General features: G+C 32.4%; 1 protein-coding gene and 1 long non-coding RNA gene across 5 annotated transcripts; one reads left to right on the top strand and one right to left on the bottom strand.

Annotated features, from left to right (window-relative positions):
- Positions 1-2520: 2520 nt before the first annotated feature.
- On the top strand, positions 2521-17665 carry LOC115882822 (matrix metalloproteinase-2-like). Its single transcript, XM_030901068.1, has 10 exons — positions 2521-2672; positions 2745-2897; positions 7357-7460; positions 7521-7682; positions 9239-9546; positions 10389-10474; positions 10614-10775; positions 14238-14505; positions 16265-16405; positions 17408-17665. Exons 1-10 carry the CDS (start codon positions 2568-2570, stop codon positions 17554-17556), a joined length of 1638 nt encoding a protein of 545 aa, XP_030756928.1. The 5' UTR covers positions 2521-2567; the 3' UTR covers positions 17557-17665.
- LOC115882767 lies at positions 3954-5871 on the bottom strand. Of its 4 annotated transcripts, XR_004050248.1 has the most exons (5): positions 5749-5871; positions 5132-5395; positions 5002-5076; positions 4602-4779; positions 3954-4543 (listed from the first exon to the last, which is right to left on the bottom strand). It is a non-coding gene; the product is annotated as an uncharacterized LOC115882767 (long non-coding RNA). The 4 variants fall into 4 exon arrangements; XR_004050246.1 differs by lacking the exon at positions 5749-5871 and having other exon boundaries at positions 4598-4779; positions 5132-5571; XR_004050245.1 differs by lacking the exon at positions 5749-5871 and having other exon boundaries at positions 5132-5571.
- Positions 17666-24771: the final 7106 nt, after the last annotated feature.

The raw sequence follows: 24771 nt of genomic DNA, 5'->3' as shown, positions 1-24771 counted from the left end.
AAAAATACCCTGATTAAACTAAAGTAATTGAAAAGACGGTTTATGCAAGCATAGACAATGCTTTGAATCGGAAGAAAATATCCATTATACAGGGTGAATCTTAAATAAGTGCAAATATTTTTAGGGGTAGTATATTTCGATCCCAGAGACACGATTATGAGGTATTTTTGCGAAAAAAAAAATTTGGAAAATTTGGAGTTTTGAAAAAAAATTTGGAATTTATTTTAGTTTTTATTTCAAAAACATAATTAGTAGATTAAATTTACAAGAAATAAAATCCATGAAAGATCCAGTGGTTGGTTCTCAAGATTTTAGCAAAAAATCATTTTTTTTGCAAATTTTAGAAGAAAAATAACTCGGTTATTTTGGATTTAGTTGAAAAACGGTAAAGAGAAAATACCGAGTGCGTCTCAAAAGTGGCTCACCCCTATAACTTTGTTCATTTTTCAGTTAAAAAAACGAAATTTGGTGTGTTTTAGTATATGACTATGATGAATTAGAATTGATTAAAGGCGGGTTCTCACTTGTCAGTTTCGCTGACGCAGTCTGACTGATTCATTATCAATGAAAAATAAAAATCAACGATTGTATTCACACGTTTCATGTTTTGCTACATTCAGTATTCAGTTGGTCCAAACATTTTAACGTGGTGATTTCGCAGACATGAAAATGGTTAAAACAAAAATGAAACCAGGTGTTCGCAAAGTTTGTTTACAATTAGCAAACGAATTACAGAATATTCTGGTGAATCAGAAAAGAAGAAAACGTTTTTTTTTAAAGCAGATACGTCTACAAGAAACCGTTGACGTTCTATTTTAACAGAACGTCAACGGTTTCTTGTAGACGTATCTGCTTAAAAAAAAAGCGTGTTCTCATAATAGTTTGAATTTAAATATTTTAAAGAGTTTTTTTTTCTTTATTCTTTGAATTTTTTTTGCTTCCGACGATAGACTTTCCGAAACGTTAAGCATTTTTTTCTTTGTTAAGCCAATTTGTATAACTGTAAACATAACTTCTGACAAGCAGTGTCCGTTTAGGTTTAACGCCCAGAAGTGTTTACAAAAAATAACTATTTTATTTTGTAGATTTTCTTGCAGTGCAGTGGCGAAATACCCATAAAGGATTTTTTGGAGATATATATTAAAATAATTAATTAACTTTAACTTGTAAACTGAACAAATCACGAAAATGTAGTTCTCATGCTTCAGTTTCTATTCATTATTCGATAATGATCAGTCAAAAATGAAAAAAGTAGAACTGGTTTACACTTTAACTGAAAGTACGAATTTACTGATCATTTAACATGAAAATGTGTTCTGACGTTCATTATTTGTTCAGTATCACTGAATCAGTCAGACTGCGTCAGCGAAACTGACAAGTGAGAACCCGCCTTAACGTATTCAATTGTTTTCGGTCACTTCCTGTTTCACCGGAAATGACGTCAACTTTTCATTTTTAAATGGCACCCTCGGTATTTTTTTACTTCATTCCGAAAAAAATAACACTCTGAATAGAATGACTTATCATATATGTCAAGTTTTTACATTTTCGCATATGGTTTATTTGAAATTATAACTTGCGGTTCGTAACGAAAATTTGACTCGAAATACCAAGTATGTGGTATCAAATTATTCGTAAAAAATGCTTTTTCCAAATATGCTAATGAGCCACCCTCGTTCCATTTGAAAAAATTGAGATATGATTAAAAATACAATTTTAACATTTTCTAACTGAATAAAAACATTAGACGATCAAATCTATTCTTCCTTACATTTACACTCTGATTTTTTTACACACTGGATTTTAAAATACAATTTTTTTATTAAGCGAGAATGTCAAAAATTGACATATGATATGTCATTCTATTCAGAATGTTATTTTCTATCGAATAATGTAAAAAAATACCGAGGGTGCCATTTAAAAATCAAAAGTTGTAGTCATTTCCGGTGAAACGGGAAGTGACCAAAAACAATTGAATACATCAATCAATCCTAATTTATGTCATATACTAACATACAAAATCTCGGTTTTTTATCTGAAGAAATAAAATAGTTATAGGGGTGAGCCACTTTTGAGACGCACCCGGTATATTTCTCTTATCGAGATCTACCAGCCCTGAAAATATTTGCACTTATTTAAGACTCACCCTGTATAATCCTTTGTTCATTTTTATTTCACTTTATGGTGGTCCCAGGTAAAACATTACAAATCCTACATTTAGAGTTGTTTACTACTTCCAATAAATAAGACTGTATCGCATTGAATTTCAGAAAATAAAAATTTTAAAAAATTCCAAAATAATTTTAGGTTTTCTATTTAGAAACTACTTACTAAAAAATAATCAAATATTTTTTCCATCGTTCATTTTATTTCTAATATTTTCAATTTACGCATCAAATTTTACTGAATTCGAAACCTAAAAATAAAAATTCGGAAACAATACTGCCCCATTTTTAATAACCGCTACAGAATAATACATGATTAATCCGAAAATCAATTATTCATAAACCAGACCGAGAACACAACCATAAAAAGTTCTTATTGAAAACGGAAAAACGAAAATTACGATGATAAGCATCCACAAGCTTACAATTGTTTGGGGTTGTATAATTTTCTTAAAAGCCTTTCCAATAAGCAACAAATTTAAAAAGCAAATACCATCAGACACAGCGGTAAATATACATATTTATAGAATTTTTATTCTCTTTCTGTATAAAATAGCTACGGTGTTTATTATGTTACAGTATCAATTTATGAAACAATATGGTTATATAGTGGATGATGGAGGCAAATCGGAAGCCCTATATTCGGAGGAAAGTGTTAGAAATATCATCAAAACTATGCAAAGGTATGGTGCGATTGAAGAAACAGGAGTCATTGACAATGACACATTAAAGGTACTTGTTTTACTTTAGATCATACATCAAAATAAATTTAAATTTTTGGAAAAAAAAAATCCCCAACTTAATTTCGATTATTACTTAGATTATTAATTAAAAATTAAACTTAGTTATTTGTTATTAAACAGAGTATCTTCTTAGACTTACACTTTATTTTAGAACTTAACTTCTAGTTATCAACTCACTCTTGATAACGATCTGAGTGATACATCAGAGACAGAAATGTTGTGTCAAAGTTCAAAATTACAGATAATGTCAAAGAAGATATTTTATTTACAACCACATAATATAATACTGACATTACTGACTTTTAAAAAATTTTGAATTGTCAAATTATCTACATTTCTTCCCTCTTTCATTTCCCTCACTCGGTTTTTCTGCTTTATCGCCATAGTTTAAGGAAAAGAGTAGTTGCACTCTCGCAAATATTTTCTGCCAGTTTTTGCAAGCTGTCGAATATCGGCAGGTTGCAAAGCGTTTCAGTTGAATTCGGTCCGTCGAGCTGTGAGGTTCGAGCGTTGCGTCCGAGCACAGGGACGGATTGACAAAAAATGAGTGCCTTCAAGTAATAATTGGTGATGGGTTTACAATAAATATAATGCAGCTTTAAAATAACTTCATACCTACATTTACTTAGTGTAAAAGTAAGTCAATATGTGGTTTTATTATCGATTATTCAGAAGCAATAGACTGAGCGTCTTTTCTATTGTTTCTCATAAGTTATTTCGTAAATCTCATTCAAGATGAAAAAACTTTAGTTTAAAATTAATGTTAATTATAATTAGGAAAACTTTATTTGAAGTTTAATTGATGATATGGGATTTAAATAAATATAATGCAGGTCAAAAATAACGTAATACATTTTATTTAGTATAAAAATTAAGCCAATATTATGTAATTTTATACTGTACAAGTATTTATTTACGTTTTGCCATCGTAGTTGCCATTCATTCAGAATAGTGGATTTTAATTGTTCGATAGTCGGATGTCGGATGGCTTAACTACCTTAATATCAACTACTTCTAGACAAGAATCGTGTGCAGTATTATCTTCTTTTTCACTCCCAGCTATTCCAACATGGCTTGGGACGTGGAATAATATAATTTTATAGCCCTTCCAGATCCTCATGTCTTCCTTGTAGTTCACCCAATAGAATCGTTCTCATAGCTTCCTCCCAAGTTGGTAGTTGCTATTCATTCAGAATAGTGGATTTTAAATATATTTGGTAGTCGGATGGTTTAACTATCATAACTATAACTACTTTTAATAATTCTTTTTCTCAATTCTTTGCACTATAATTTGCATCCCACGTATTGTAATATTTTCCTTTGAATTTCGTTTCCTATTGTTCCATGGCTTGAGACGTAATGTTATAGCCCTTCCAGATCCTCATGTATATGTCCCTTTTTCTTGTAGTCCACCCAATAGAACCTTTCTCTTAGCTTCCTCTCAAGTTGGTTCATTAAGAATAGTGGATTTTAAATATGTTTTGTATTCGGATGGTTTAACTACTGTAACATCATAAATAAATTGTATACCAACACATAATGGCCAAACTTCAACAGACTTTAATATTCATAAGCCTCATCAGAAGAAAATATTTTTTGATCCAAAGTTTCTTTTTCATTATTAGAATAAATTACCTGCAATTTGTTAATTCATTACAACATTGAATAAAAGATGCAAAGTGTTTATACATACTATAATAGATAAATCTTCATTTTAAATTATGTGATAGATCTGCTTGCTTGTAGGATCTAGACTCATAAACTCAATAATTTCTTTTATTGATATAACCAATAAAGTGGTAATGATGAAATTTTGTTTTTGATTTGAGCAGTAGGGTCCATTATTTCCATTATTTGATGCTGTTATTGCTCTACAAAATGTTGATCTTTATCAAGGGATGTTTATGTGTATAATATTATTATTTATGTGTATAATAATACTGTATGATCGAAAAAACACGGCGTCCAGTGGGCTTGGAAATGAACATCTCGATGACATTCTCCATATCATTTTACATATAAAATGACAGCAATCTTCATTTCATAGGCATCGCTGACGCCGTTTTTTATTCGATCGATCAAATTGTACTTACGTGTGTAATATTCATTTAATGGTTCCTGTTTTAGTTGCTGGTGTTCATATTTTGGTTTTTTATTGTGTTGTTGCTCTACAAAATGTTAATATTTATGTGTATAAATTACTCTTTCTGTGTATAATAATACTTATGTGTATAATACTCATTTAATGGTGCCCTTCTTGCTTGTTGCTGTTGTTGCAATTCAGAATTTAAATTAACCTGAGGCAGTAGGTAGAGGTTCATCCTCCAATATTTTCCTATGTAAATACTGAAGTGGACAGTATTTCTGATGACAATTTTATCACAAACTTTAACATCTTGTTCTTTAAAATGAAACTGCCATACCTTATCTGTAGATTTCAAAGCAATATCTAAATGCTTTTGACCATCACTGTAATCTAATTCTTGTCTGAAAATCAATACCTAATATTATCCTGATGATTTTGATTTTTGATAGATTATTAAAATACAGCACTTACAGTTAACTATATTTCTTCAAAGTACCTACAATTTTATGTATTTCCTACTTTTACTTGTTTAAAAAAATGCCAACAATTTGTGCATGTCTGTCAAACTTTAAAATCATTAAAAATAAATTTTATTTAGGTTGTAACTTTATAAAAAGGATTGTAAAAATATACTTTGTAACATGTATGTTAATAATCTTACGAAAAATGTTTACTACACTTTTGACTGACTCTAATTTTTACATATAATACAAATAATACAATACTGAATTATATTATGTATTTTTGTACATACCGTAGGCTTTGCCTTTGCTCTTTATTTTTCCATCAGCTATTCAATCAACTTCGCACCACACACACTTTAACCATTATTAAATAATAAATAAAGCACAAAATATTGATAAACAATAATTATTTTATATTCAAAAACGCTGTCTAAAAAATAAAAACAAAACTTTTTTGGGTAATGTTTGGTTATATTTATTTTTATTCTCTTATCTATGGTTACTTTTCATTTTTTAGATTCATGCGTTTTTAGCGCCACTGTGGTCATTTGGCGAACCCTTATTTTCCCATTTTGTGACCACTTTTTCAATAAAAGTTCCGTAAGAGTTGTTTCTCCTTACCTCTACACTCTATATGTTGAAGGTTTGCGCCATAACAACCACTGGTACCGGTAACTATAGGTTCGTTCCAACCATGAATCATAAACAGATTTGAAACAATTTGCAAATCTTGTCCAATGCGCATGTCTGTAAAATAAATTGTTTTCTAACCAATTTGAAACTACGGTTGGAACACCTGACACATTTTAATATTTCCGGTGACAAATTCAAATTACTTAAAAACATAGAAACTCGATAAATAATCCTATTTATTGAACTAATTGTCACATTAAATTGATCGGCAACATCTCGAAAACTTGTAGTCTGGTGTCCCGTATTCCAGAATAGATGAGAACCTGAAATTAAGTTATATCTTTAAAGAAAATACCAATTTCAGCAAATGATTATTTTATATTTTACTTGATGCAAAGCAGGAATATTGCCATATTGGCCAACCTGGCTATTAAATTGGAATTGGAAAATAATTGGAATCTTGAGGCACAGTTTCCTCTGAAAATATTAACATAATAAGATATTAGATAAATGTATGTGCAAAAATGTCGATTTTACCTCAATAATTTTGATTATTAATTCTGTGCTCATCTAGTAGTAATTCTAAATCCTCCTCATCACTACTTTCCATGGACGACACGTCACTAATCTCACTACTATACTCTTCGTCACTCATTGCGATTTAATTATGATATCTGTTTACAAGTCTTTAATTAGTTGAACAGCCCGTTTACATTATTCAAACAGATAGGAGTATAATCAAATTTGCTATTATTTTATTGGTTATGACGTGGTTATAGGTTATAACGGTAATACGCATGCGTCGGATAAATGATAGGAGAAAATTTTGCAAACCGTTCTGACAGTTTTCAAACAGTTTTCAATTTAAGTTGGAACAGAAAACAAATGATTTACTAACCGTCAGTAAATCCGGTTGGAACGCTTTTCAACTTCTGCGCAAACTCCTTACTGTAAGAAACCGTTTCTTACGCGGGTTGGAACGAACCTTATAGATATGGAAATGCCAAAACAGAAAACGACAAATTTTCGCATACCTATTTTTTTTTTCAAAATAAAATACTGTCCCTATTTTTTTAATTAATGATGTGGTTGTAAATAAAAAATAGTATACAAACCTCGGAGGAAAGTTTTCATTATTGTCTCGAGATTTAGTTAATCTCTCGACAGTAATGAAACATTCCCTCCTCGATATGTAATATACTATTATTTTACAATTCATCATTGTCTTACCATTGAACTATCAAAATTTATTAATCTGTTTTAAGTTAATATCATCGCCAAGATGTGGAGTTGAAGATATCGTTTCTGGCGGTCGTACAAAAAGATACGTCACCACTAAAGGATGGAACAAAAGAAATTTAACTTATTAGTAAGCAACAGACCAAACAAAAAATACTAACCCAAAATTACATTAACTTGTTAATTTTAGCATATCAAATTGGTCATCAAAACTAAATGAAGACACTGTAGCAAGCAATATACAAAAAGCCTTAGATATTTGGGGATCGTATGGCAGATTAACTTTCACGAGAAGTAATAGTCAGTATGCAGACATTATAGTATCGTTTGCATCTGGTTATCACGGAGACAGGTTAGTACAACCGATACAACTCTATTTTTTTGTTTTTCTTCAAATAGTCAGAGAAAGATGGATTCTGACGACTACAGTTAGATTTTCAATTGCCTGAAATGCGTATCTTAACAGAATATTTTGATTTAAAAAAAGCGAGTTAAAATTAACTAGAAAATTACGATCCATGGCATTCACTAATTACTAATAAAATGACAGCAACTTTTTTATTTTTTTTTCATTATACTAGACTGGGTGTCCAATATTCCGTGGACATAGAACTACTACGTATTTTTGGAATCGCAAAATAAGTTTTTGTCTCTTGTTAAAAAACGCCACCGTGCATACTCTTTGAGAAAAAAATTCCGAAGCATTTCTTGGCACATCAAGCTAGGTAGGCGCATAAACTCTATTTGTATATTCAAATAATATACAGGGTGGTCCGAACTGTATTCGGTAGCATATTTCGGTCTGCAGATAAAAATAAGTAAAAAAGTTCCTATAAATGTATGTCCTAAAATTCTTAGTTTCGGAGATACAAGGTGCTGTAGAAATTTCATTTTTATTTCCATATTTACCAAATAATTATTTATGAAGTAACGTCAATATTTGGATGAAAATTGGTGTCTGAGAGTTTTTTGACATGAGAAATTTGATTTTAGCGTCAATAAGACTCTTACGTGTAGAGGGCACCACCTACACATTTTTTAACTGGTTTGAAGAGTAATAACTTTTCGTACGTACCTGTATAAAATTACTGTGTAAAAAAATATACATTTACAACGTTTTTTACGTAAAAAAAGTCTCTTGGTAAAAATCGCTACGAGTAATGGTTTTCGAGATATTTGGAATCGAATTTATACCTGTCATCATTGACATAAATTAAACATGTTAACTAAATAGTTATTCGACTGAAATCATAAATTCGAAATGTTTTTGTGCCAAAAGTTCAACAGAAACTGTTTTATCACCATTTTTTCGAAGAAAAAATTATGATTAATTTAAAAAAATAAAAAGCTCAAATAACTATCTACTTAACATGTTCATTTTTTGTCAATAATGACATATATTGACTGTTCCCAAATATCTTGAGAACGGTTGCTCGTAGCGATGTTTGCCAAGAGACATTTTTTACGTAGAAAATCACGGAAATGTATATTTTTTCACTCAGTAGTTTTATACAGGTACGGACGAAAAGTTATTACTCTTCAAAACAGTTAAAATACGTGTAGGTGGCGCCCTCTACAAATAGGAGTCATATTGACATCAAAATCAAATTTCTCATGTCAAAAAACTCCCAGATACCAATTTTCATCCAAATATTGATGTTACTTCACAAAATATTTGGAAAAAATCGAAATAAAAATGAAACTTCTACACCCTGTATTTTCGAAACTAAGCATTTTAGGACATACATTTATACGAACTTTTTTACATATTTTTATCTGCAGAATATACTGCCGAAGTTTCCGGAATAGAATTCTCCATTTGATAATGTGATAAAATAAACATTTTAGAAAATGAAAGCTCCAATCCAACATCAGTATTTTTTTCTTATAATCGAAATTTCTTTTCAGCTACCCATTTGATGGTCCTGGTTTAGTATTGGCACATGCCTTCTTTCCATACAGATACGAAGAAGTCGGCATTGATGGAGATATACATTTTGACAACGACGAAGACTGGGCTGACAGGGCCAACAACGTAGGCAACCCGGAGGGTACTGATTTTTTCACAGTAGCATTACACGAACTAGGCCATTCGTTAGGACTGGCCCATTCAACAGTACCTACTTCTGTAATGTTTCCGTACTATAAAGGCTACGAACCTGGAGCACAGACGTATTTAGACTACGATGACATAATAGGAATGTACCAATTATACAGTAAGCTCTTTTTAACTATTTTAACTAAATATTATACAGGATTGTTCACCACATACCACACGAAGTATTGTAGCTAAACGATTAGATTTTTACAAATTGTAAGTCTGGGTTCGTTGAAGGACTATTAGAGCTACAATATAAAAATATTTTTACAAGATAAGTAAGAAATATTATAGGTGTTTGTTGTTTTTCTAAATGTAACACCCTGTATATTATTTTAATTTTTAGATTCTACGATTGAAATAAAGGTAAATTTGATTAAGGTTTATCACACTTAAACCTTACCGTTTTTGAAATATTTTCAATTTTGTGAAATTGCAGTAAAAATTTTAAGGCTTCGTTTCTTCAAGGGTATCAAAGTTATGAATACTAAATATTTACTGAAGTTTATTTATTGATCAGTTATTGTGTTGCAATAATAATATAATATTAACCTCATACAGAGTGTCTAAAATTGATATAAATAATTTCTAGCTTTAAACGACAATAACTTGTTTAATTTAAATGGGACACCCTGTATATTTTAGAGAATGAGATGCACAATTTGAATGTCTATCATCAAATTGTGATATACCATTTTTACTATCTCTTAAGTGTTGTAGAACATGCATTTTCTTAATTTAGACGTCATTTATCAATGTACCCATGGAATATATTGACATTTTTGCGACAAAATGCGGTAAACCTTAACTTTTATATTTTTATAATATTTTTAAATTGTAGCTCTAATAGCCCTTCAACGAACCCAAAACTTTAAACTTGCAAAAATTTAATCGTTTTGCTACAACAGTACTCCGTGTCGTATGTGGTGAACAACCCTGTATAATAAAATTAATTTTTAGTCGCTCGAAGTATACCTGATAGCGGTATTCCCAGCAATGACATACCTGATCGTGAACCAGTACAACAGAAAGAACCACCACAAGACGTTACCCATACCAAACTACAACTCAAACTCCATGGTGGATAACGGTACAACTCGAAGACAATGATTGGCATCATCCACAGACATCCAACCACCACCGAATCGCCTTATTGGACGACAGAAACATCAAAAGAAGTGACAGTTTCTGTATCATGGAGACTCGGAATCGGTGGATGAGCATAAGGAACACGATCCAACCCATCATATACCCAAGGATAACTCACCAAGCCTTCCGTATATTTGTAACGGATACCTGGATGCTGTGGCGACCTTAAGAGGAGAGCTGTTTGTATTTAAAGATGAGGTACAGTATTATTAAGTAACTTTAATAATAGATATTGATTATTAAGGTTGTAGACTAGATATAGATACGTACTGATTAGTTTAATCTGTACAACACGGCCGATAACAAATAACGGCCTTGGCTATATGATCCTCGGCTATCGCCTCGGATCACAAACTTCAGCCCGGCCGTTATTTGTTGTTTATCGGCCTTATTACGTTAATAACTATACTAATTTCCTTAATTTCCTTAATACAGCTAATATATTTGTCCCTTCGACAGGGGCGGATCGTGAATTTGTGGGGCCCTGGGCTGAAACTACTTAGGGGCCTACATAAGTACTCAACTAATAGCCATATCAAAAAACTGTTTCTATAATGATATATTATTATTCTTCTTCTTTACGTGCCGTCTCTTTCGTGGAGGTTGGCGATCACATTGGCAAAATCTTCACGATTCTCGGCTTTCTTTATAAGTTCTTCAAAATTAGGTGAGTCCAGTTTCTGATGTTTCTCAACCAAGATAGTTTCTTCCTGCCGAGACCTCTCTTTCCTTCAATCTTACCCTTAACTATCAATTGTAAGACGTGGTATTTTTCATTTCTCAATATATGCCCTAAGTATGATGTTTTTCTTATTTTTATTATATTGAGCAATTCTCTTTTTCTGCCTATTCTGCTGTAGACTTCGGTATTTGTGATATGTGGATTTAAGTAACATAAATGTTACTTAAATCTACGCAAGTATTAGTTGTACAAAAGGCGACCTTATTGCTGTGGTAGCAATCTCTTCCAGGCAAACTTTGGGTGAGAGAGAAACCGAAATAGTGATATTTTATAAGAATATAAAAAAACAATAAAACAATTTTATTTATTTACTTATTATGAATTAGTAAAAGAAATTGATAGGTTGTAGTCACAGAAATTGACAGTTATTTGGTCATCACATTCCAAGTCTTTTGATGGTCTTTTGTTAGATCACAATTTATGGAAAGAAGTGATAAATTATTTAGTCGATGGTTCGACATTGTTGTCCTATATTTATTTTCTACATAGGACATCTTGGAGAAGGAGCGTTCTGCTTCACAGCTAGTGATTGGCAATGTTAAAAAAATCTTTAAAATGGTATAGCAGTTAGGGAACATGTTAATAAGTTTATTTTCATACATGAGCATAAAAATGTCACTGCAAGAGGTGTAAACTCAGACATAGATTGGAGTAAGTACGATTTTAATTGAATGCACTCATTCACTAAATGCTCGTCTACGTCATCGGGATAGTAATCAATAATATGACGTGCAATTTCCAAATCTATGTTTTCGATATTTTTGTCTTGCAAATCCATTAAAAATTTGAATTTTTTGCTATATGTCTCATAGACTTGTCTCCTTTTATTTAAATCCATAATCAGCTTATCCAACGCAACTTTTAACGTGTCTCTTTAAATCTTTCTGCGCCGTATACTGAGAATTCACCTGTAGACTTATCTGAAAATTTTGGGATAATGCGTCTCTTGTTTATGTAATTGTAGTCTATTATTACACTAGTACTTAATTTTTTAGCTTTTTCGTCGTATTCCTGTAACATTTGATCTGATTAATGTCGTATGTTGCTCACAAAGTCTTTTAAAGAAACAATTAACTTGTTGCCTTCACAAATGTCTAAACCAGGGCTCTGTATTTTTTTATTAACTAAATGAAATCTCTCCAAAACTTCTTCCCAAATCAAAATTGCAGTCTCGAGTTTCGCCATTTTATTGAATAAATTTCGTGCCTCTTTCCGGAAATCAACTTTCTCAACCTCATTTTCGCTGAAACTTTTGAAAATTATCATAATTATTTTTTAAGGCTTTGACAGCATCATAGTGGCAAGGGGGCCATCTTGTCTGGCTTAAACATTTAACCTGAATTTTAATTTTATTTCACGATTCAACAGTTCTCACCTATGGGTCTATTGTTTTTGTAACCTCGGGGCCCTGGGCTGCAGCCCAAACAGCCCGTAGGTAGATCCGGCCCTGCCCTTCGATATATACAGCGCTTGTACAGGGCGAGTCAACAACAAAGTAATATTATCAGTATCAGTTTTATAAAATAATATTATCAGTATGATTCTGCTAATGCTGCATCAATAAGCTGTGCGAGATATCCTGGATTGTTTCGAGGAGCTCTAACCCTTCTTTTGAGCTGGTCCCACAAGTGTTCGATAGGGTTTAGATCTGGTGAACATGCAGGCCCGTCCAAAACTATGACACCTCCCGTTTCAAGACATTTTCTAGCCACTCTTCTGGTATGGGGAGGTGCATTATCGTGCAAGAAGTTAAAATTATCCCCAATTGCAACTCTCCAAAGCCTAACGATTAGTTCTAGCACTAAATCAACATACCTCCGACCCGTTAAAAGTTTGTTGAAGTGGAAACAATGGAGTTTTTGTTCCCAGCATAATACCTCCCAAGAACATTACAGTTCCTCTTTTATATTTTGGTACAGATTTGGCAGCCTGGAGACTTGCTCGTCGTCCGGGAGCTCTGAGCACCTGATTTCGATGGTTATCTGACCTTAGTCCAATTCTGGAACCATCAGAAAAAAGAACATTTTGCCAATTCTCAAATGTCCCGTTTTGATATTGAAGGCACCAATTTAGCTGGTCAATTTTATTTTGCCAAGATAACTGTGGGGCCCGTAACTCCCTCCTACCGTACAACCCCCGATCACGAAGCTTTTTTCTTATGGTTTCAACTGAAACGTTCAAACCTGTAGCTGCCAGAAGTTGTCTTTGTAGCTCTGGATGAGAAACACTTGGATTTCCTCTAGCAATTTAGCACACAAAGCGGTCTTATTTTTCAGTTGTGACTCTTTGACGACATTGTGGATCGAATGAAAATTACCGGATAATCGTGATTTTACTACTAGACACAAAATTCACAAAAAAATAAATCGCAGGGTCTTTTATTCTTCATTATAATGTTTATTTACAACAAAAAGCCTTATCTTAAAGTTGTATACCAATTGTTTTCCTCTGCAAAAAGTTTACTCAGAAATAAAGGGTGATTCCATATAAGTTTGGTTGTGATATGTGATGTTGATATGTGAAAAAAAAAGAAATCAAAGAATCGATAGTCATACACTCTAACTTGTTAATATACCTGAGTAATACATTTATTTATATCTGATCGGTTTAAAAAACTTCTTTTATTTTTCATTTAGAAGCATCATCGTTTATTTCATTCTAGTTTGTGTATTGTACTCTGTCTACTCTAGGCCCTGTGTTCCATGAATGCTGACAAATATTAAATTTGTGAAAATCACCCTTTTTTAACTATCCTTTATATTCTTTAATTCAAACAATTAAAGGTCTAGATGTTTCAGTAATAGGAATTAATATAGATGAAAATACCTAGAAAAAACAAAACGAGTGATTATAAGTTTACAGACCAGTACTACTTGAAATTGCATACTTTATTTACTAAAATAATTAACCTATTTTAGTATTTGTGGCGATTCAGAGATATGAGACGTCTCGAGCCAGGGTACCCCACAAAAACCCGAGAAATGTTTCCAGAGTTACCAGAAGATATAAAGAAAATCGATGCAGCATATCAAAGGACCGATGGCAGTATAGTGCTGTTTACTGGAAATCAGTACTGGGTATCTGACGGTTCCAGATTTATTGAAAACAGTCCTTTGCCATTGTCAAATTACGGTCTTCCTGATTACCTGGACAGTATCGATGCTGTTCAATTATGGGCCAAAAATGGTATGTAATGTAGAGTTTAGAAATAATTATATCTAAGCCTTTTTTAACTTACGAGTTTTCTGAGTATTGTACCGTGCAGTATTGTCACAGCTTATTCACTACCAGCTAAGGATCTTCGCCTTTTTTTTAGTATGTGATGCGTTTCACCTACAGCGCCTATACCCCATTTTTTTCTCAGGTAAGATTTCGACAGACGATGACAGAAGAAAAGCAGATGACGTCCCGTACCAATCTATTTATTTTACTAAAAAAAGTTTCTAATATTTTTTAAGTTAACTATGGATGGCTTGTTTTTAACCAGTTTTATTGGTTTATTTCAAAAATGACAGATCATATTTCAATTTTATTGGTTTGACGGAACGATGAACGACAAACGGACGCCGATGCGTATAAACTCGCCTTTAGATTCTCAAGTCATAGTCTTGCCAAATTATAGGTTATAATTTTGTGTCAACTTATGTCAAATATCTGCGTTTTGGAAGATGATGCATTTTGATTCGTGTTATTACGTGTGTTTTGTGTCTTTTGAAGTCAAGTGGAGGAAAAATCGAGGGAAAATTAACTGTGGACCCAGAGCACAGTTCATAGTTAATGCTCGCTGCCCAGGCAGAAAGTTTTCGATTACATTTTTTCAGTTTTATACAGTTTTTTTTCACAATACTTTGAAGTAATCACTTATCAGTCAAATTTTAAATATATTAATTTCCTGCTATGCGTTCCAGTTAGTACCAACTTATTTCTTTGTAAAATAAAATAAATTACTTTGAAATTAAAATGACAGACACATCTATCACTGTCAAGGATCTTCTCGTTGGACAGACTATATACTCGTCCAAATACCAGCAGTCAAAGCATAGTCAACATGTTTTTTTAAACATAGTTTCAATAGAACTGAGAACCCGACTTGTAACATAGTACATATAAGGATACGCCGATTTCCATGCAAATCATTGTAAGTCGACAAGCTGGCTATGAATAGGCTGTGGTACTACTTTTTTCTAGTGCCCAATGCTTAATTTATATTATAAGTACTCCAGTATGTCCGAATAAGGAACGAAATAATCCCATTCTTTTTTTACTAGGTGAATTTTTCCTATTTCATACATCTCGTGTATTTTTCAGTGCGATTACTATACAGGGTCCGGCAACATAGTGCGTCGGGCATCCTTTTTTTAATAGTTTCAGAGATATTAATAAATAAATAAAAAAAATGTGTTTTCAGCCTTTTTTAAAAAAAAATATTAAAAATACAAGAACTGTCCTGAAATCAAAACTATATTAAGTGTTATTTTAGATTCTGTTCTGTACTTACTTTGCTATAAATATCGTAATCTTAAATCATACAGGGTGTTCAAAATTCTACGCCAAACTTTCTAAAATATGAAACAATGTTTCTCTTCCTTATTTTAAATGGAACATTTTGTATATTATTCTTTTAAAAGATGGAGAATTAAAAAATGGACATTTTTTGTATTTAGAGTAGGTATTTAAGAAATTTTAACGGCTTTGCAGATACTCGAGGTATTATTTCATATATTATTATTTCATAATTAATTATATAATTATAATAATAATAATTAAATTCCATAAAATAATTGGAAGATAGAGTAATTTCTTGAAGTTGAATTAATTCATTAGGGTCTCATGACAACATCATACTGTTCAAACTCTGAATACAAATATCTTTATTGATAAGCTAGTACTTTTTTTCACAATAGCCAGTAGTGATTTACCAGTGCCAGAATTATTATTGTTTCAGGCAAGACATATTTTTACAAAAACGATCGATTCTGGAGATACAACGAATTAACCAAAACCATGGACGAAGGTTATCCTATGCACATGGAGAGATGGCGTGGTGTTCCACAAAATTTAGATGCAGCAACAACATGGAAAGACGGTAACTACTACCTTAGGTTAGGTTGCTGGGGTTTGGGATCATGTTTGATTTGGTTGCCTTGGGCCCATTGCGATACCCCTGTATTGTTGTACCAAACCTTTCTCACATTCTTTCTTTGCGTTAAAGCACTTCCAGCTCTTTTCAAAGTTATCGATGTCGCTGATGTTGGCTTCTACTGCTTCCTCTAGTCCGTCCAAAAAATCTTGCCCTAAAGTTTTAAAGCGTCGGTATTCCAGTGCCGGAAAATGACACAGCAGGTTTCTTCTTCCTCTCCGCATTCTCTGCAGTAGTCGTTGTTGGAAATCTTCTCTCTCACGAGGTTTACCCCCGAGGGACAGTTTCCAGTGATGACACTTAAAATTATGTGTATTAGGTTCTTTTTATGCTCTAGTAGTTGTTTTGTCTTTTTGCTATCTGCCACTGGTCACAGTCTTCGAGCTGTAGCGCAGTCCTCACGGTGTTGCTACTTTAGCCTTAATAGTAGTTCCTATAGCTTCCTTCAGTGTGTTGATCGTCACAAGTGGTGGGTCATCTGCCACGGCCTCTCCCCTGGCCCCCTCTTTGGCGAGTCTGTCTGCTTCTTGGTTGGCCACCACATTGCTGTGGCCTGGCACCCAGCACACACTAGCCCCGCCTTGACTCAGCCAGAACTGTTCTTCTCGGCAGTCCATCACAGTTTTCGATCTCACTGATTGCATGGTGATGCTTCTTAAAGCGCCCAAGCTGTAGAGTATATCACGATATCCCCTATTGGTCTATCAGCGACTTTCTCTCGTATACAACTGGCCCTTCTTTTATGGCCTAAACCTCTGCTTGTAGAACATTACAGCCATCTGATAGCCTTAAAGATAGTCAGATGTCTAGTTCCTCTGAGAATATGCCTATAACTGTGCCTCCTGAAGTTACCGAAGCATCTGTGTAGACTGCTATCTCTTGAGTGAACTACTAACTTAAAAAAGTACTAATATTTGTTTTACCAATCTTATTATTTGTTTTTTTTAGGAAACACGTATTTTTTCAAAAACGAACTCTTCTGGAAGTTTGATAACGACTGGATTATCGCTACTGAAACATCTCCTTTCCCTATTGGTCCCATTTGGTTCGGATGCGAAGAGGAAAATAATATGATGCGATTATTTGGAAACAACTAACTGATTGTTTTTTTTTATAAATACGTTTAATTTTGGATTATATTTTTTGACTTGTAATTATTTCATGTTAAAAGTACTGAGAAAGTTAAAATTAAACAGATATCAATAATTCCAAGCTCTAAGACCGTGCACACACGGGTCGTCTAAAACTCGAAGCGAAAGCGTCTCGAACTTGGAAGAAATCTCCTACTAAATAATAGTAGGTCCACGAACGGGTCGTTTGGCGGTGACTGAAAGAATTGGGAAGATACGCAACCTAATGAACAAATTTGTAACAAGGCTGATTTGATTTCCCCTTACATCTCAAGTGATGTACGGTGGAGACACCAATCGTTCTGCGGTCAACGCATAAAACACTTATTTTCTCTAATTCGGCCAGCGAAGGCATATCGGAGACGGGGTGTGGATCTGAAAGCGATAGTGTTGCCATATTAAAATATGTAATATATGTAATGCGTTTGACGAAAATATCTTTGGATGAAAACTCCGCGTTTGTGTATTGAAAATGTATTCGTGTTAAACATAGAGTAAGCAACAAAAACTAATTTTTTTATAGGTACTGAATATGTCGTATGATCGAAAAAAGTCGTTTATTTGGCTTCAAAATGACCGATTATTGACATAATATTTTCCATATGAAATAACAGCGATCTTCATTTCCAAGCCAACTCTGACGCTGTTCTTTGTTTAATCAAGTAAAATTATATTAAATTGTTTAATGATAGAAAATCCGTATTATTAACGTACTGTACTCAAAATCCGTAAATCTACGGATTAATCAGTAGTTCTGGCAACACCGTCTCCGATAACCACTCACTCTATCAACTGAAAGCAGAACTACGGTACAGTATTCTTTATCCGCTGCGCTGTAAACGACTATCAGCGCGCAGCGGCGCACGAAATCGCCTATAAGGTTGTGCATCACATACAAAGATTCGCTCGGAATTCGAGACGCATCCGCTGTGAAAGCCAGACGACCCGTGTGGGGACGCTCTAGTATATTCTTAAGTCTAATTTCAATAAAACAGTACACAAAAGTTACTGTTTAAATGGAGAATGTGGTTTTGTAGATTAATTTTCTATGAAATTAAAGAAAAAAAATTGTTATTCACATGTTGGTAAAATACTCGTGGATGTTCGATATGGCGGTAATCCTATATTATACAAAATTGTATATTAAATTGTTCCATGAAACAATCTATACCATCTGTGCGCAGAAGTCTTGTCCTTTAATAAATAGATACGCCTCTGGATGTGTGATGTTTTATTCATTTTAGCCTCGCAAACTGGCCAACGAAATTAGAAGCAAACACTGTTGCAAGTAATATTCAACGGGCTTTTGATATATAGAGGAAGCATATGCAGGAAAAACTTTTAACAGCAGCCAGCGTCAATAGAAGTACGAAAATTAATATGTATTTTAAAACAGTCATTACTTTTACATAAAGTATTGCAAGAAAGTTAATAACAGTAGATAATTAACAGTAAAATCTCGATAATATTTTTAGTAGCACGATTTTAAGTTGTTTCTAAAGGAAGTTAAGATGCGAGATAGAAAACAGCTAGACAAAAAGAAAATGTCACACAAAATTAAATCCTATTTACTAAGTTCTAGTACTACATAAAAAGGTAACAGCAAATATTCGTGCGATATATTATATAAACATCGAGACAATGTAAATAGTGATATCATCAGTTTTCTAAAATCTCAGTAGTCCCACACTTCCGAACATTTATCAAATACAATATAATTATTAACCTAATTAAATAATTTTAAAAGATTAAATTCGCCAGATTTTATTAATCGTTTAAATAAATGATATAAAAACATGGGAATTCGATATTATAATAAACTATTAGTATACTAACTATATAAAAATACTACATAATTACGCATATAGTAATATAAACTATGTCACAATAATTTACAGGATATCATATACAATACATAAACTGTTATCTATAAAGTCTGCAGAAATGGATTTTCTTTAAGGAAATTTAGTATTTATTTAAAAAAAATTGTTTCTATTACTATTGCGTTTGTGCCTAACTTAACAAGTTCAAAATTTGATCACTTCTAATGCAGAAAAGTTTTCAATTATTTCATAGTGTTACTTTTCAATATTTAAACGAGTTTTTCAAATTTCAAAATAGTCAAATTATTTATCTTTTTTTCCTAGTCAATGAATATAACTATCAAAACAATAGATACAATTTTCATTTCATTAAATGATACGTGTGTAAATTATAATTTGTAGCAAAATAAAAACACTAAATCACCACAATACACCAAAACACTTTTACTTTTACACTGGACGCGCGTTTCGCTAACCATGTTAGTATCATCAGCAGATGATTATAAACTATAGTTTACTATAGTTTATAACTATAGTTTATAACTATAGTTTATAACTATAGTTTATAACTATAGTTTATAACTATAGTTTATAACTATAATTTATAACTATAGTTTATAATCATCTACTGATGATGCCAATGATGCTGGATGCGTCCAGTGTAAAAGTAAAAGTGTTATGGTGTATTGTGGTGATTTAGTGTTTTTATTTTGCTGTGTAACACCAAAGGTTCCAACCCTCAACTGTAATTATAATTTGTAAATATATCTGTTGCTAATAATATTTTTTTCAAACGTTACAAAACAATTAATTTTCGCGACGTGATTAACAATATAAAAAAGTAATTTTAATGCCTAGGTATAAAAGTAGAGCACTTTTACGCTTAAGCATAAAAGTACGAAAATATATTATTCCACTGACATAAAGTGTCAAATTCAACGAGCGTGACCATAGTTTCTCGATATACAGGGTGTCCCATAAATAAGTGCAAGTATTTTAAGGGATGGTAGATCTCGAGAAAATAAACATATTTTCTCTTTATCGTTTTTCAAATAAGTCAAAAATAACGGAGTTATTTTACTTTGAAAATTTCCAAAAAAAGTATTTTTTGGTTTGGTTTGGTTAAAATTTTGAGAACCACTGGATCTTTTCTGGATGTTCTTTCTTGTAAATTTAATCTACTATCTACTACCTATGTTGCCATATTATGAAGAAATTATGTTCTTTAACTAAAAACTAGGCATGTTTCTGGGGTTGCAGTTAAAATAGTTGCACTTATTTCTGGAACACCTTGTATAATTACTTACAAGGTGTGACTTTGAAATCTTTTTATATTATTTGGACCGTTTGAAATTATTTAAAAAATTATTTGTGGCGTTTGAAAAAAATAGCATGTTCTATTCGGAGTAAAAATGACTCTTTGTGCATTGCCAGTATGTCAAACGTACAGCTTCGCCGCGAAAAGTGTCATTTTTACTCCTAATAAAACAATATGCTAGTATTTAATAATATGAAATGCACAAGATAACTGCTGTCACAGAGTTCTAATCATTTTAATTCAAATTAAACAGAATAAAATTAATTAATATTAACAATTAGCTTAATTTAAATTTATACTTAAGTTTTAACAACATTGTATAACAAGTAGAGTATATCAACAACATTTTTTAAGATATAAAAACAAAACAAAATTATAATGATATTTAACATGTAAGATAGGCTCTGGTGCACAATAGGTCCCCACGCATTTAACACTTTTTTGGGATTTTTTTGCAAGATTATCTTAAACTGAATATTTTTAAGCATAAAAATTGTTGGATGAATGTGTTTTACTTTAAAAAGCGGCAAAAAACGTATTTTAGGTACAGGCGACGGACAGTAAATATGTTAAATTTTCTACACGGATTCAGTAAAAACATCACATATTAGTACTTTATTACCTTATATAGACGTGGAATGATCTAATTTAAGCACAAAAATGTAACGAATCTTCTTTGTAAGCATAAAAATTAAGAAAATATATTTATTTACATCAGCTCAAGCTAGCAATTTTATGACTGTTTCGATTGACAGTTAATCGATCATCGGTATGTCATCTATGGCCTTCGCATAGAATTTGCGACGTTGTCAATAAAATTACTTAATGATTAATTATATGATTTTCTTCTGAAATAAAGTTGCTGTGGAGGGACTTAAAACGGTAAGTTATCACTTTAGTGCAACAAAAATTGAACTGTCTAGTAGCTTATTCGTTAGTGTGGATTATTTTAAAGCAATTTCTGAAATAAAATTTGCGGATTTTTCAGGTTCTACGAAAATATAAGTTTTTTTAATATATACTGTTTTTCGACGCGTAATCAATGAAGTTTTGTCATTAGGCTCAATTAGGTTAGCCTCATAGATTTAGGAAGAACAGATATCACATTGTGCATTTTAACCCGATCAAACAATCGGAGGTTGACTACGTACTGTAAAAACCAACTGAAATAGAGAAGGCGACATTGCCACGTCTCAAATTTGCGCCTATCTACTTAGTTTGATTTGCAGAAAAGGTGACTTTTAAACCTTCACCGGATATCAATAAAACTCAATTTCTTAATTAAATTAATAGTTTATTTTTAAAGAAGCATGCGTAATAATATGTTATTAACCAGAGGATATATGCGTTACTATTAAAGGACATGTTTACTGTTTAATGTGCTGAAACGTCTAGAACTATTGGCAACGTCGCTGCTAGTCTTCCAGAATGAAATGAGCCGTCCGTCCCACCACCCCTCGCGACGGCCCTTGGTCCGTTATAGCGTACTACGTTTAGCTTACGGTGTGTTTGAAGTCGGAATCAAGTCCAGTGAATTTTCAGTGTTTTCAGTAGTTTTTGCTTTTGTTTAACGTACTTTTTGAATCTGCGAATTTTCAATATGGTACGACAGTGTCAAATGTGTGGAAAAATAAGCTCAAATTACCCGAATTTGTCTTTTCACAGGTAGGTATTGTTTCCGCCGCGCCGTAATCGCCGTACATAGGCGTCCCACAAGGGAGCCTCTCACAATTATAATAATTTCTAATTATATTTGTTGAATTTTGAGCTATTAAAACAATAACGTAGTAGCCGGTAATTGAATTCTAATTCGTCTCATTTACTACTTAACTGTTGTAGATCATAAAAAAATTGAATATAAACGTTGCATTTGAAACTTTATTATAAGCTAGAAAGCGACATTTTTTTTCTTAAAATTGCGTCATATTTTGGTCATTATATACGATATTCTAAAGGAATTTTGCTCAACAAATAAACAAAGGTATTTACCCGCCCTTTTTTACATTTTATTGCATTATTATATCTGCCCCTTCCGCCTCGTTTAAACAATTTTTTACCACCGTACAAATACCTCTTCCTAGAGTTATTTGTACGGTGTGTTTACCTTTTTTTTAGAATGGGACGAACTGTAAATAATTCTAAGGCTACTAGTTTTATACATACCTATATACAGAGTGACCCAGGCCTCCAAAAAAGCTTTTTACCTATTACGTTTTAGGTTTGTAATTTTATTTCAATTTTTACATAAGATGGTGGCCATTGTAACGCACATTTTCAAAATATTTTTTGTCAACATACAGGGTGATTCTCGGGTGATTCAAACCGCAATACATATGCTTAATACAGTTTATGAAGATTGGGACATTTAATTAAAATTTGATTGTCTGATGAAGCTACCTTTAAAAGTAATGGATTTGTAAATAAACGTAATATTCATTATTATGCGACAGAAATCCCATACTGTAGCACACAGATTTAATACTTTTAATGATAAATGCCTTCTATTGAGAGACTAAAAGGTAATTGCCTCGTATCAGAGCCATCATAATACAAGAAGAAGACCGAAAGTCAAATCTTGTCTTATATTTTCAAAAAAAACACAATTTTCTCATTAAATATTGATTTTAGGTATAGGAAGTTATTAATAATACAAGATTAAACAACTATTACATAGTACTTTACGGGGAAGTTATCGATTGCCACGAACTAACTAAATCGTTACTAATTACTAATTTTAAAAAGTTCTTTTTTAAGATCAAAAAAGTAAAAACTAAAACCTAAATTATCATTTGAGATTAAACGGGAAGTTCTAAATAATGTTGCCCTATTCTAAACAAGAAAAATGTATTTATAAGTTTTATAACATCTCTAATTAAATTTGGACGAAAATAATATTTTGTTTGCTGTAGGTAATTTTCTCAGGAAAATACGTAAATAAAAATGACTTTTTAAGTAAAAAAAAGTCAAAAGGACAAGTTATTCCAAAAAGGACTGTCCTTTTCAACAAAGAGACAGGTGGCAACCCTAAGTATTTCTGGAATGGAAATTTAATGGCAAATCTACAACTTTAGTTTGAAAATATGTTCCGGCCACCTATGTTTACAAAATGTCTAAAATGTGCTTCACCATTGCCTCCATATTCTGAAAAAAAAAAAAATTGAAAGAAAAGTCACCAACCGCAAACCTAATATTGAACTGTTTCGGAAGCCTGAGTCACCCTGTAAATATTCAAAAGTAACTGAAAGTTTATATAGAATTAACTGAAAGTTTAAATTGAAAATCGACGTTGGAGTTGATTTTCGAAAACTACCTACTACTAACGTTTCAACATAAGTATATGTGGGATATTAATTATATTATTAAATTAGACCTTATAACAAAAACTCATCTGACGAAAAAGTGTTAATGTAGTATATTAATATGGAGTAAACATTTTACTAATTACTTTACTTTTACTTTACTAATTAAATTCGTTCCAAAAACGATACGCCACTGGCCATTAGAACAATCCAAATGCGCCTAGTTGCCGGGGTCGGAAATTTTAGACTTCTCTGTCTCTTCTGTCCTTGTTTGACACATTGGAATGTTTGATACACTACCAACGAGTATTTATGAATGAGATGTTCGGTCTATATTTATAATGTCTTTGGTTAGCCTGGTTATTTGGAAGGTGGTAATGCATTGGTTAGCCTGGTTATTTGGAGGGTGTTAATGCAATGGTTAGCCTGGTTATTTGGAGGGTGGTAATGCATTGGTTAGCCTGGTTATTTGGAGGGTGTTAATGCATTGGTTAGCCTGGTTATTTGGGGTGTTAATGCATTGTTAGCCTGGTTATTTGGAGGGTGGTAATGCATTGGTTAGCATGGTTATTTGGAGGGTGTTAATGCATTGGTTAGCCTGGTTATTTGGGGGTGTTAATGCATTGGTTAGGTTAGGTTAGATAGGCTGGTTATTTGGAGGGTGGTAATGCATTGGTTAGCCTGGTGATTTGGAGGGTGTTAATGCATTGGTTAGCCTGGTTATTTGGGGGGTGTTAATGCA

The sequence above is a fragment of the Sitophilus oryzae genome, unplaced genomic scaffold (assembly GCF_002938485.1).
Source record: "Sitophilus oryzae breed Bouriz unplaced genomic scaffold, Soryzae_2.0 scaffold_179_pilon_pilon, whole genome shotgun sequence".
Lineage (NCBI taxonomy): Eukaryota > Metazoa > Arthropoda > Insecta > Coleoptera > Curculionidae > Sitophilus > Sitophilus oryzae.
This window is presented reverse-complemented; position numbering and strand designations above follow the sequence as displayed.

What these genes read in the sequence shown, in the direction of transcription:
- LOC115882822 (XM_030901068.1), top strand. Translation starts at nt 2,568, where the DNA reads ATGATAAGCATCCACAAGCTTACAATTGTTTGGGGTTGTATAATTTTC. An exon ending in AGGAATGTACCAATTATACA is followed by an intron (nt 9,547 to 10,388) that starts GTAAGCTCTTTT and finishes ATTAATTTTTAG; the next exon opens with TCGCTCGAAGTATACCTGAT. An exon ending in AGCAACAACATGGAAAGACG is followed by an intron (nt 16,406 to 17,407) that starts GTAACTACTACC and finishes TGTTTTTTTTAG; the next exon opens with GAAACACGTATTTTTTCAAA.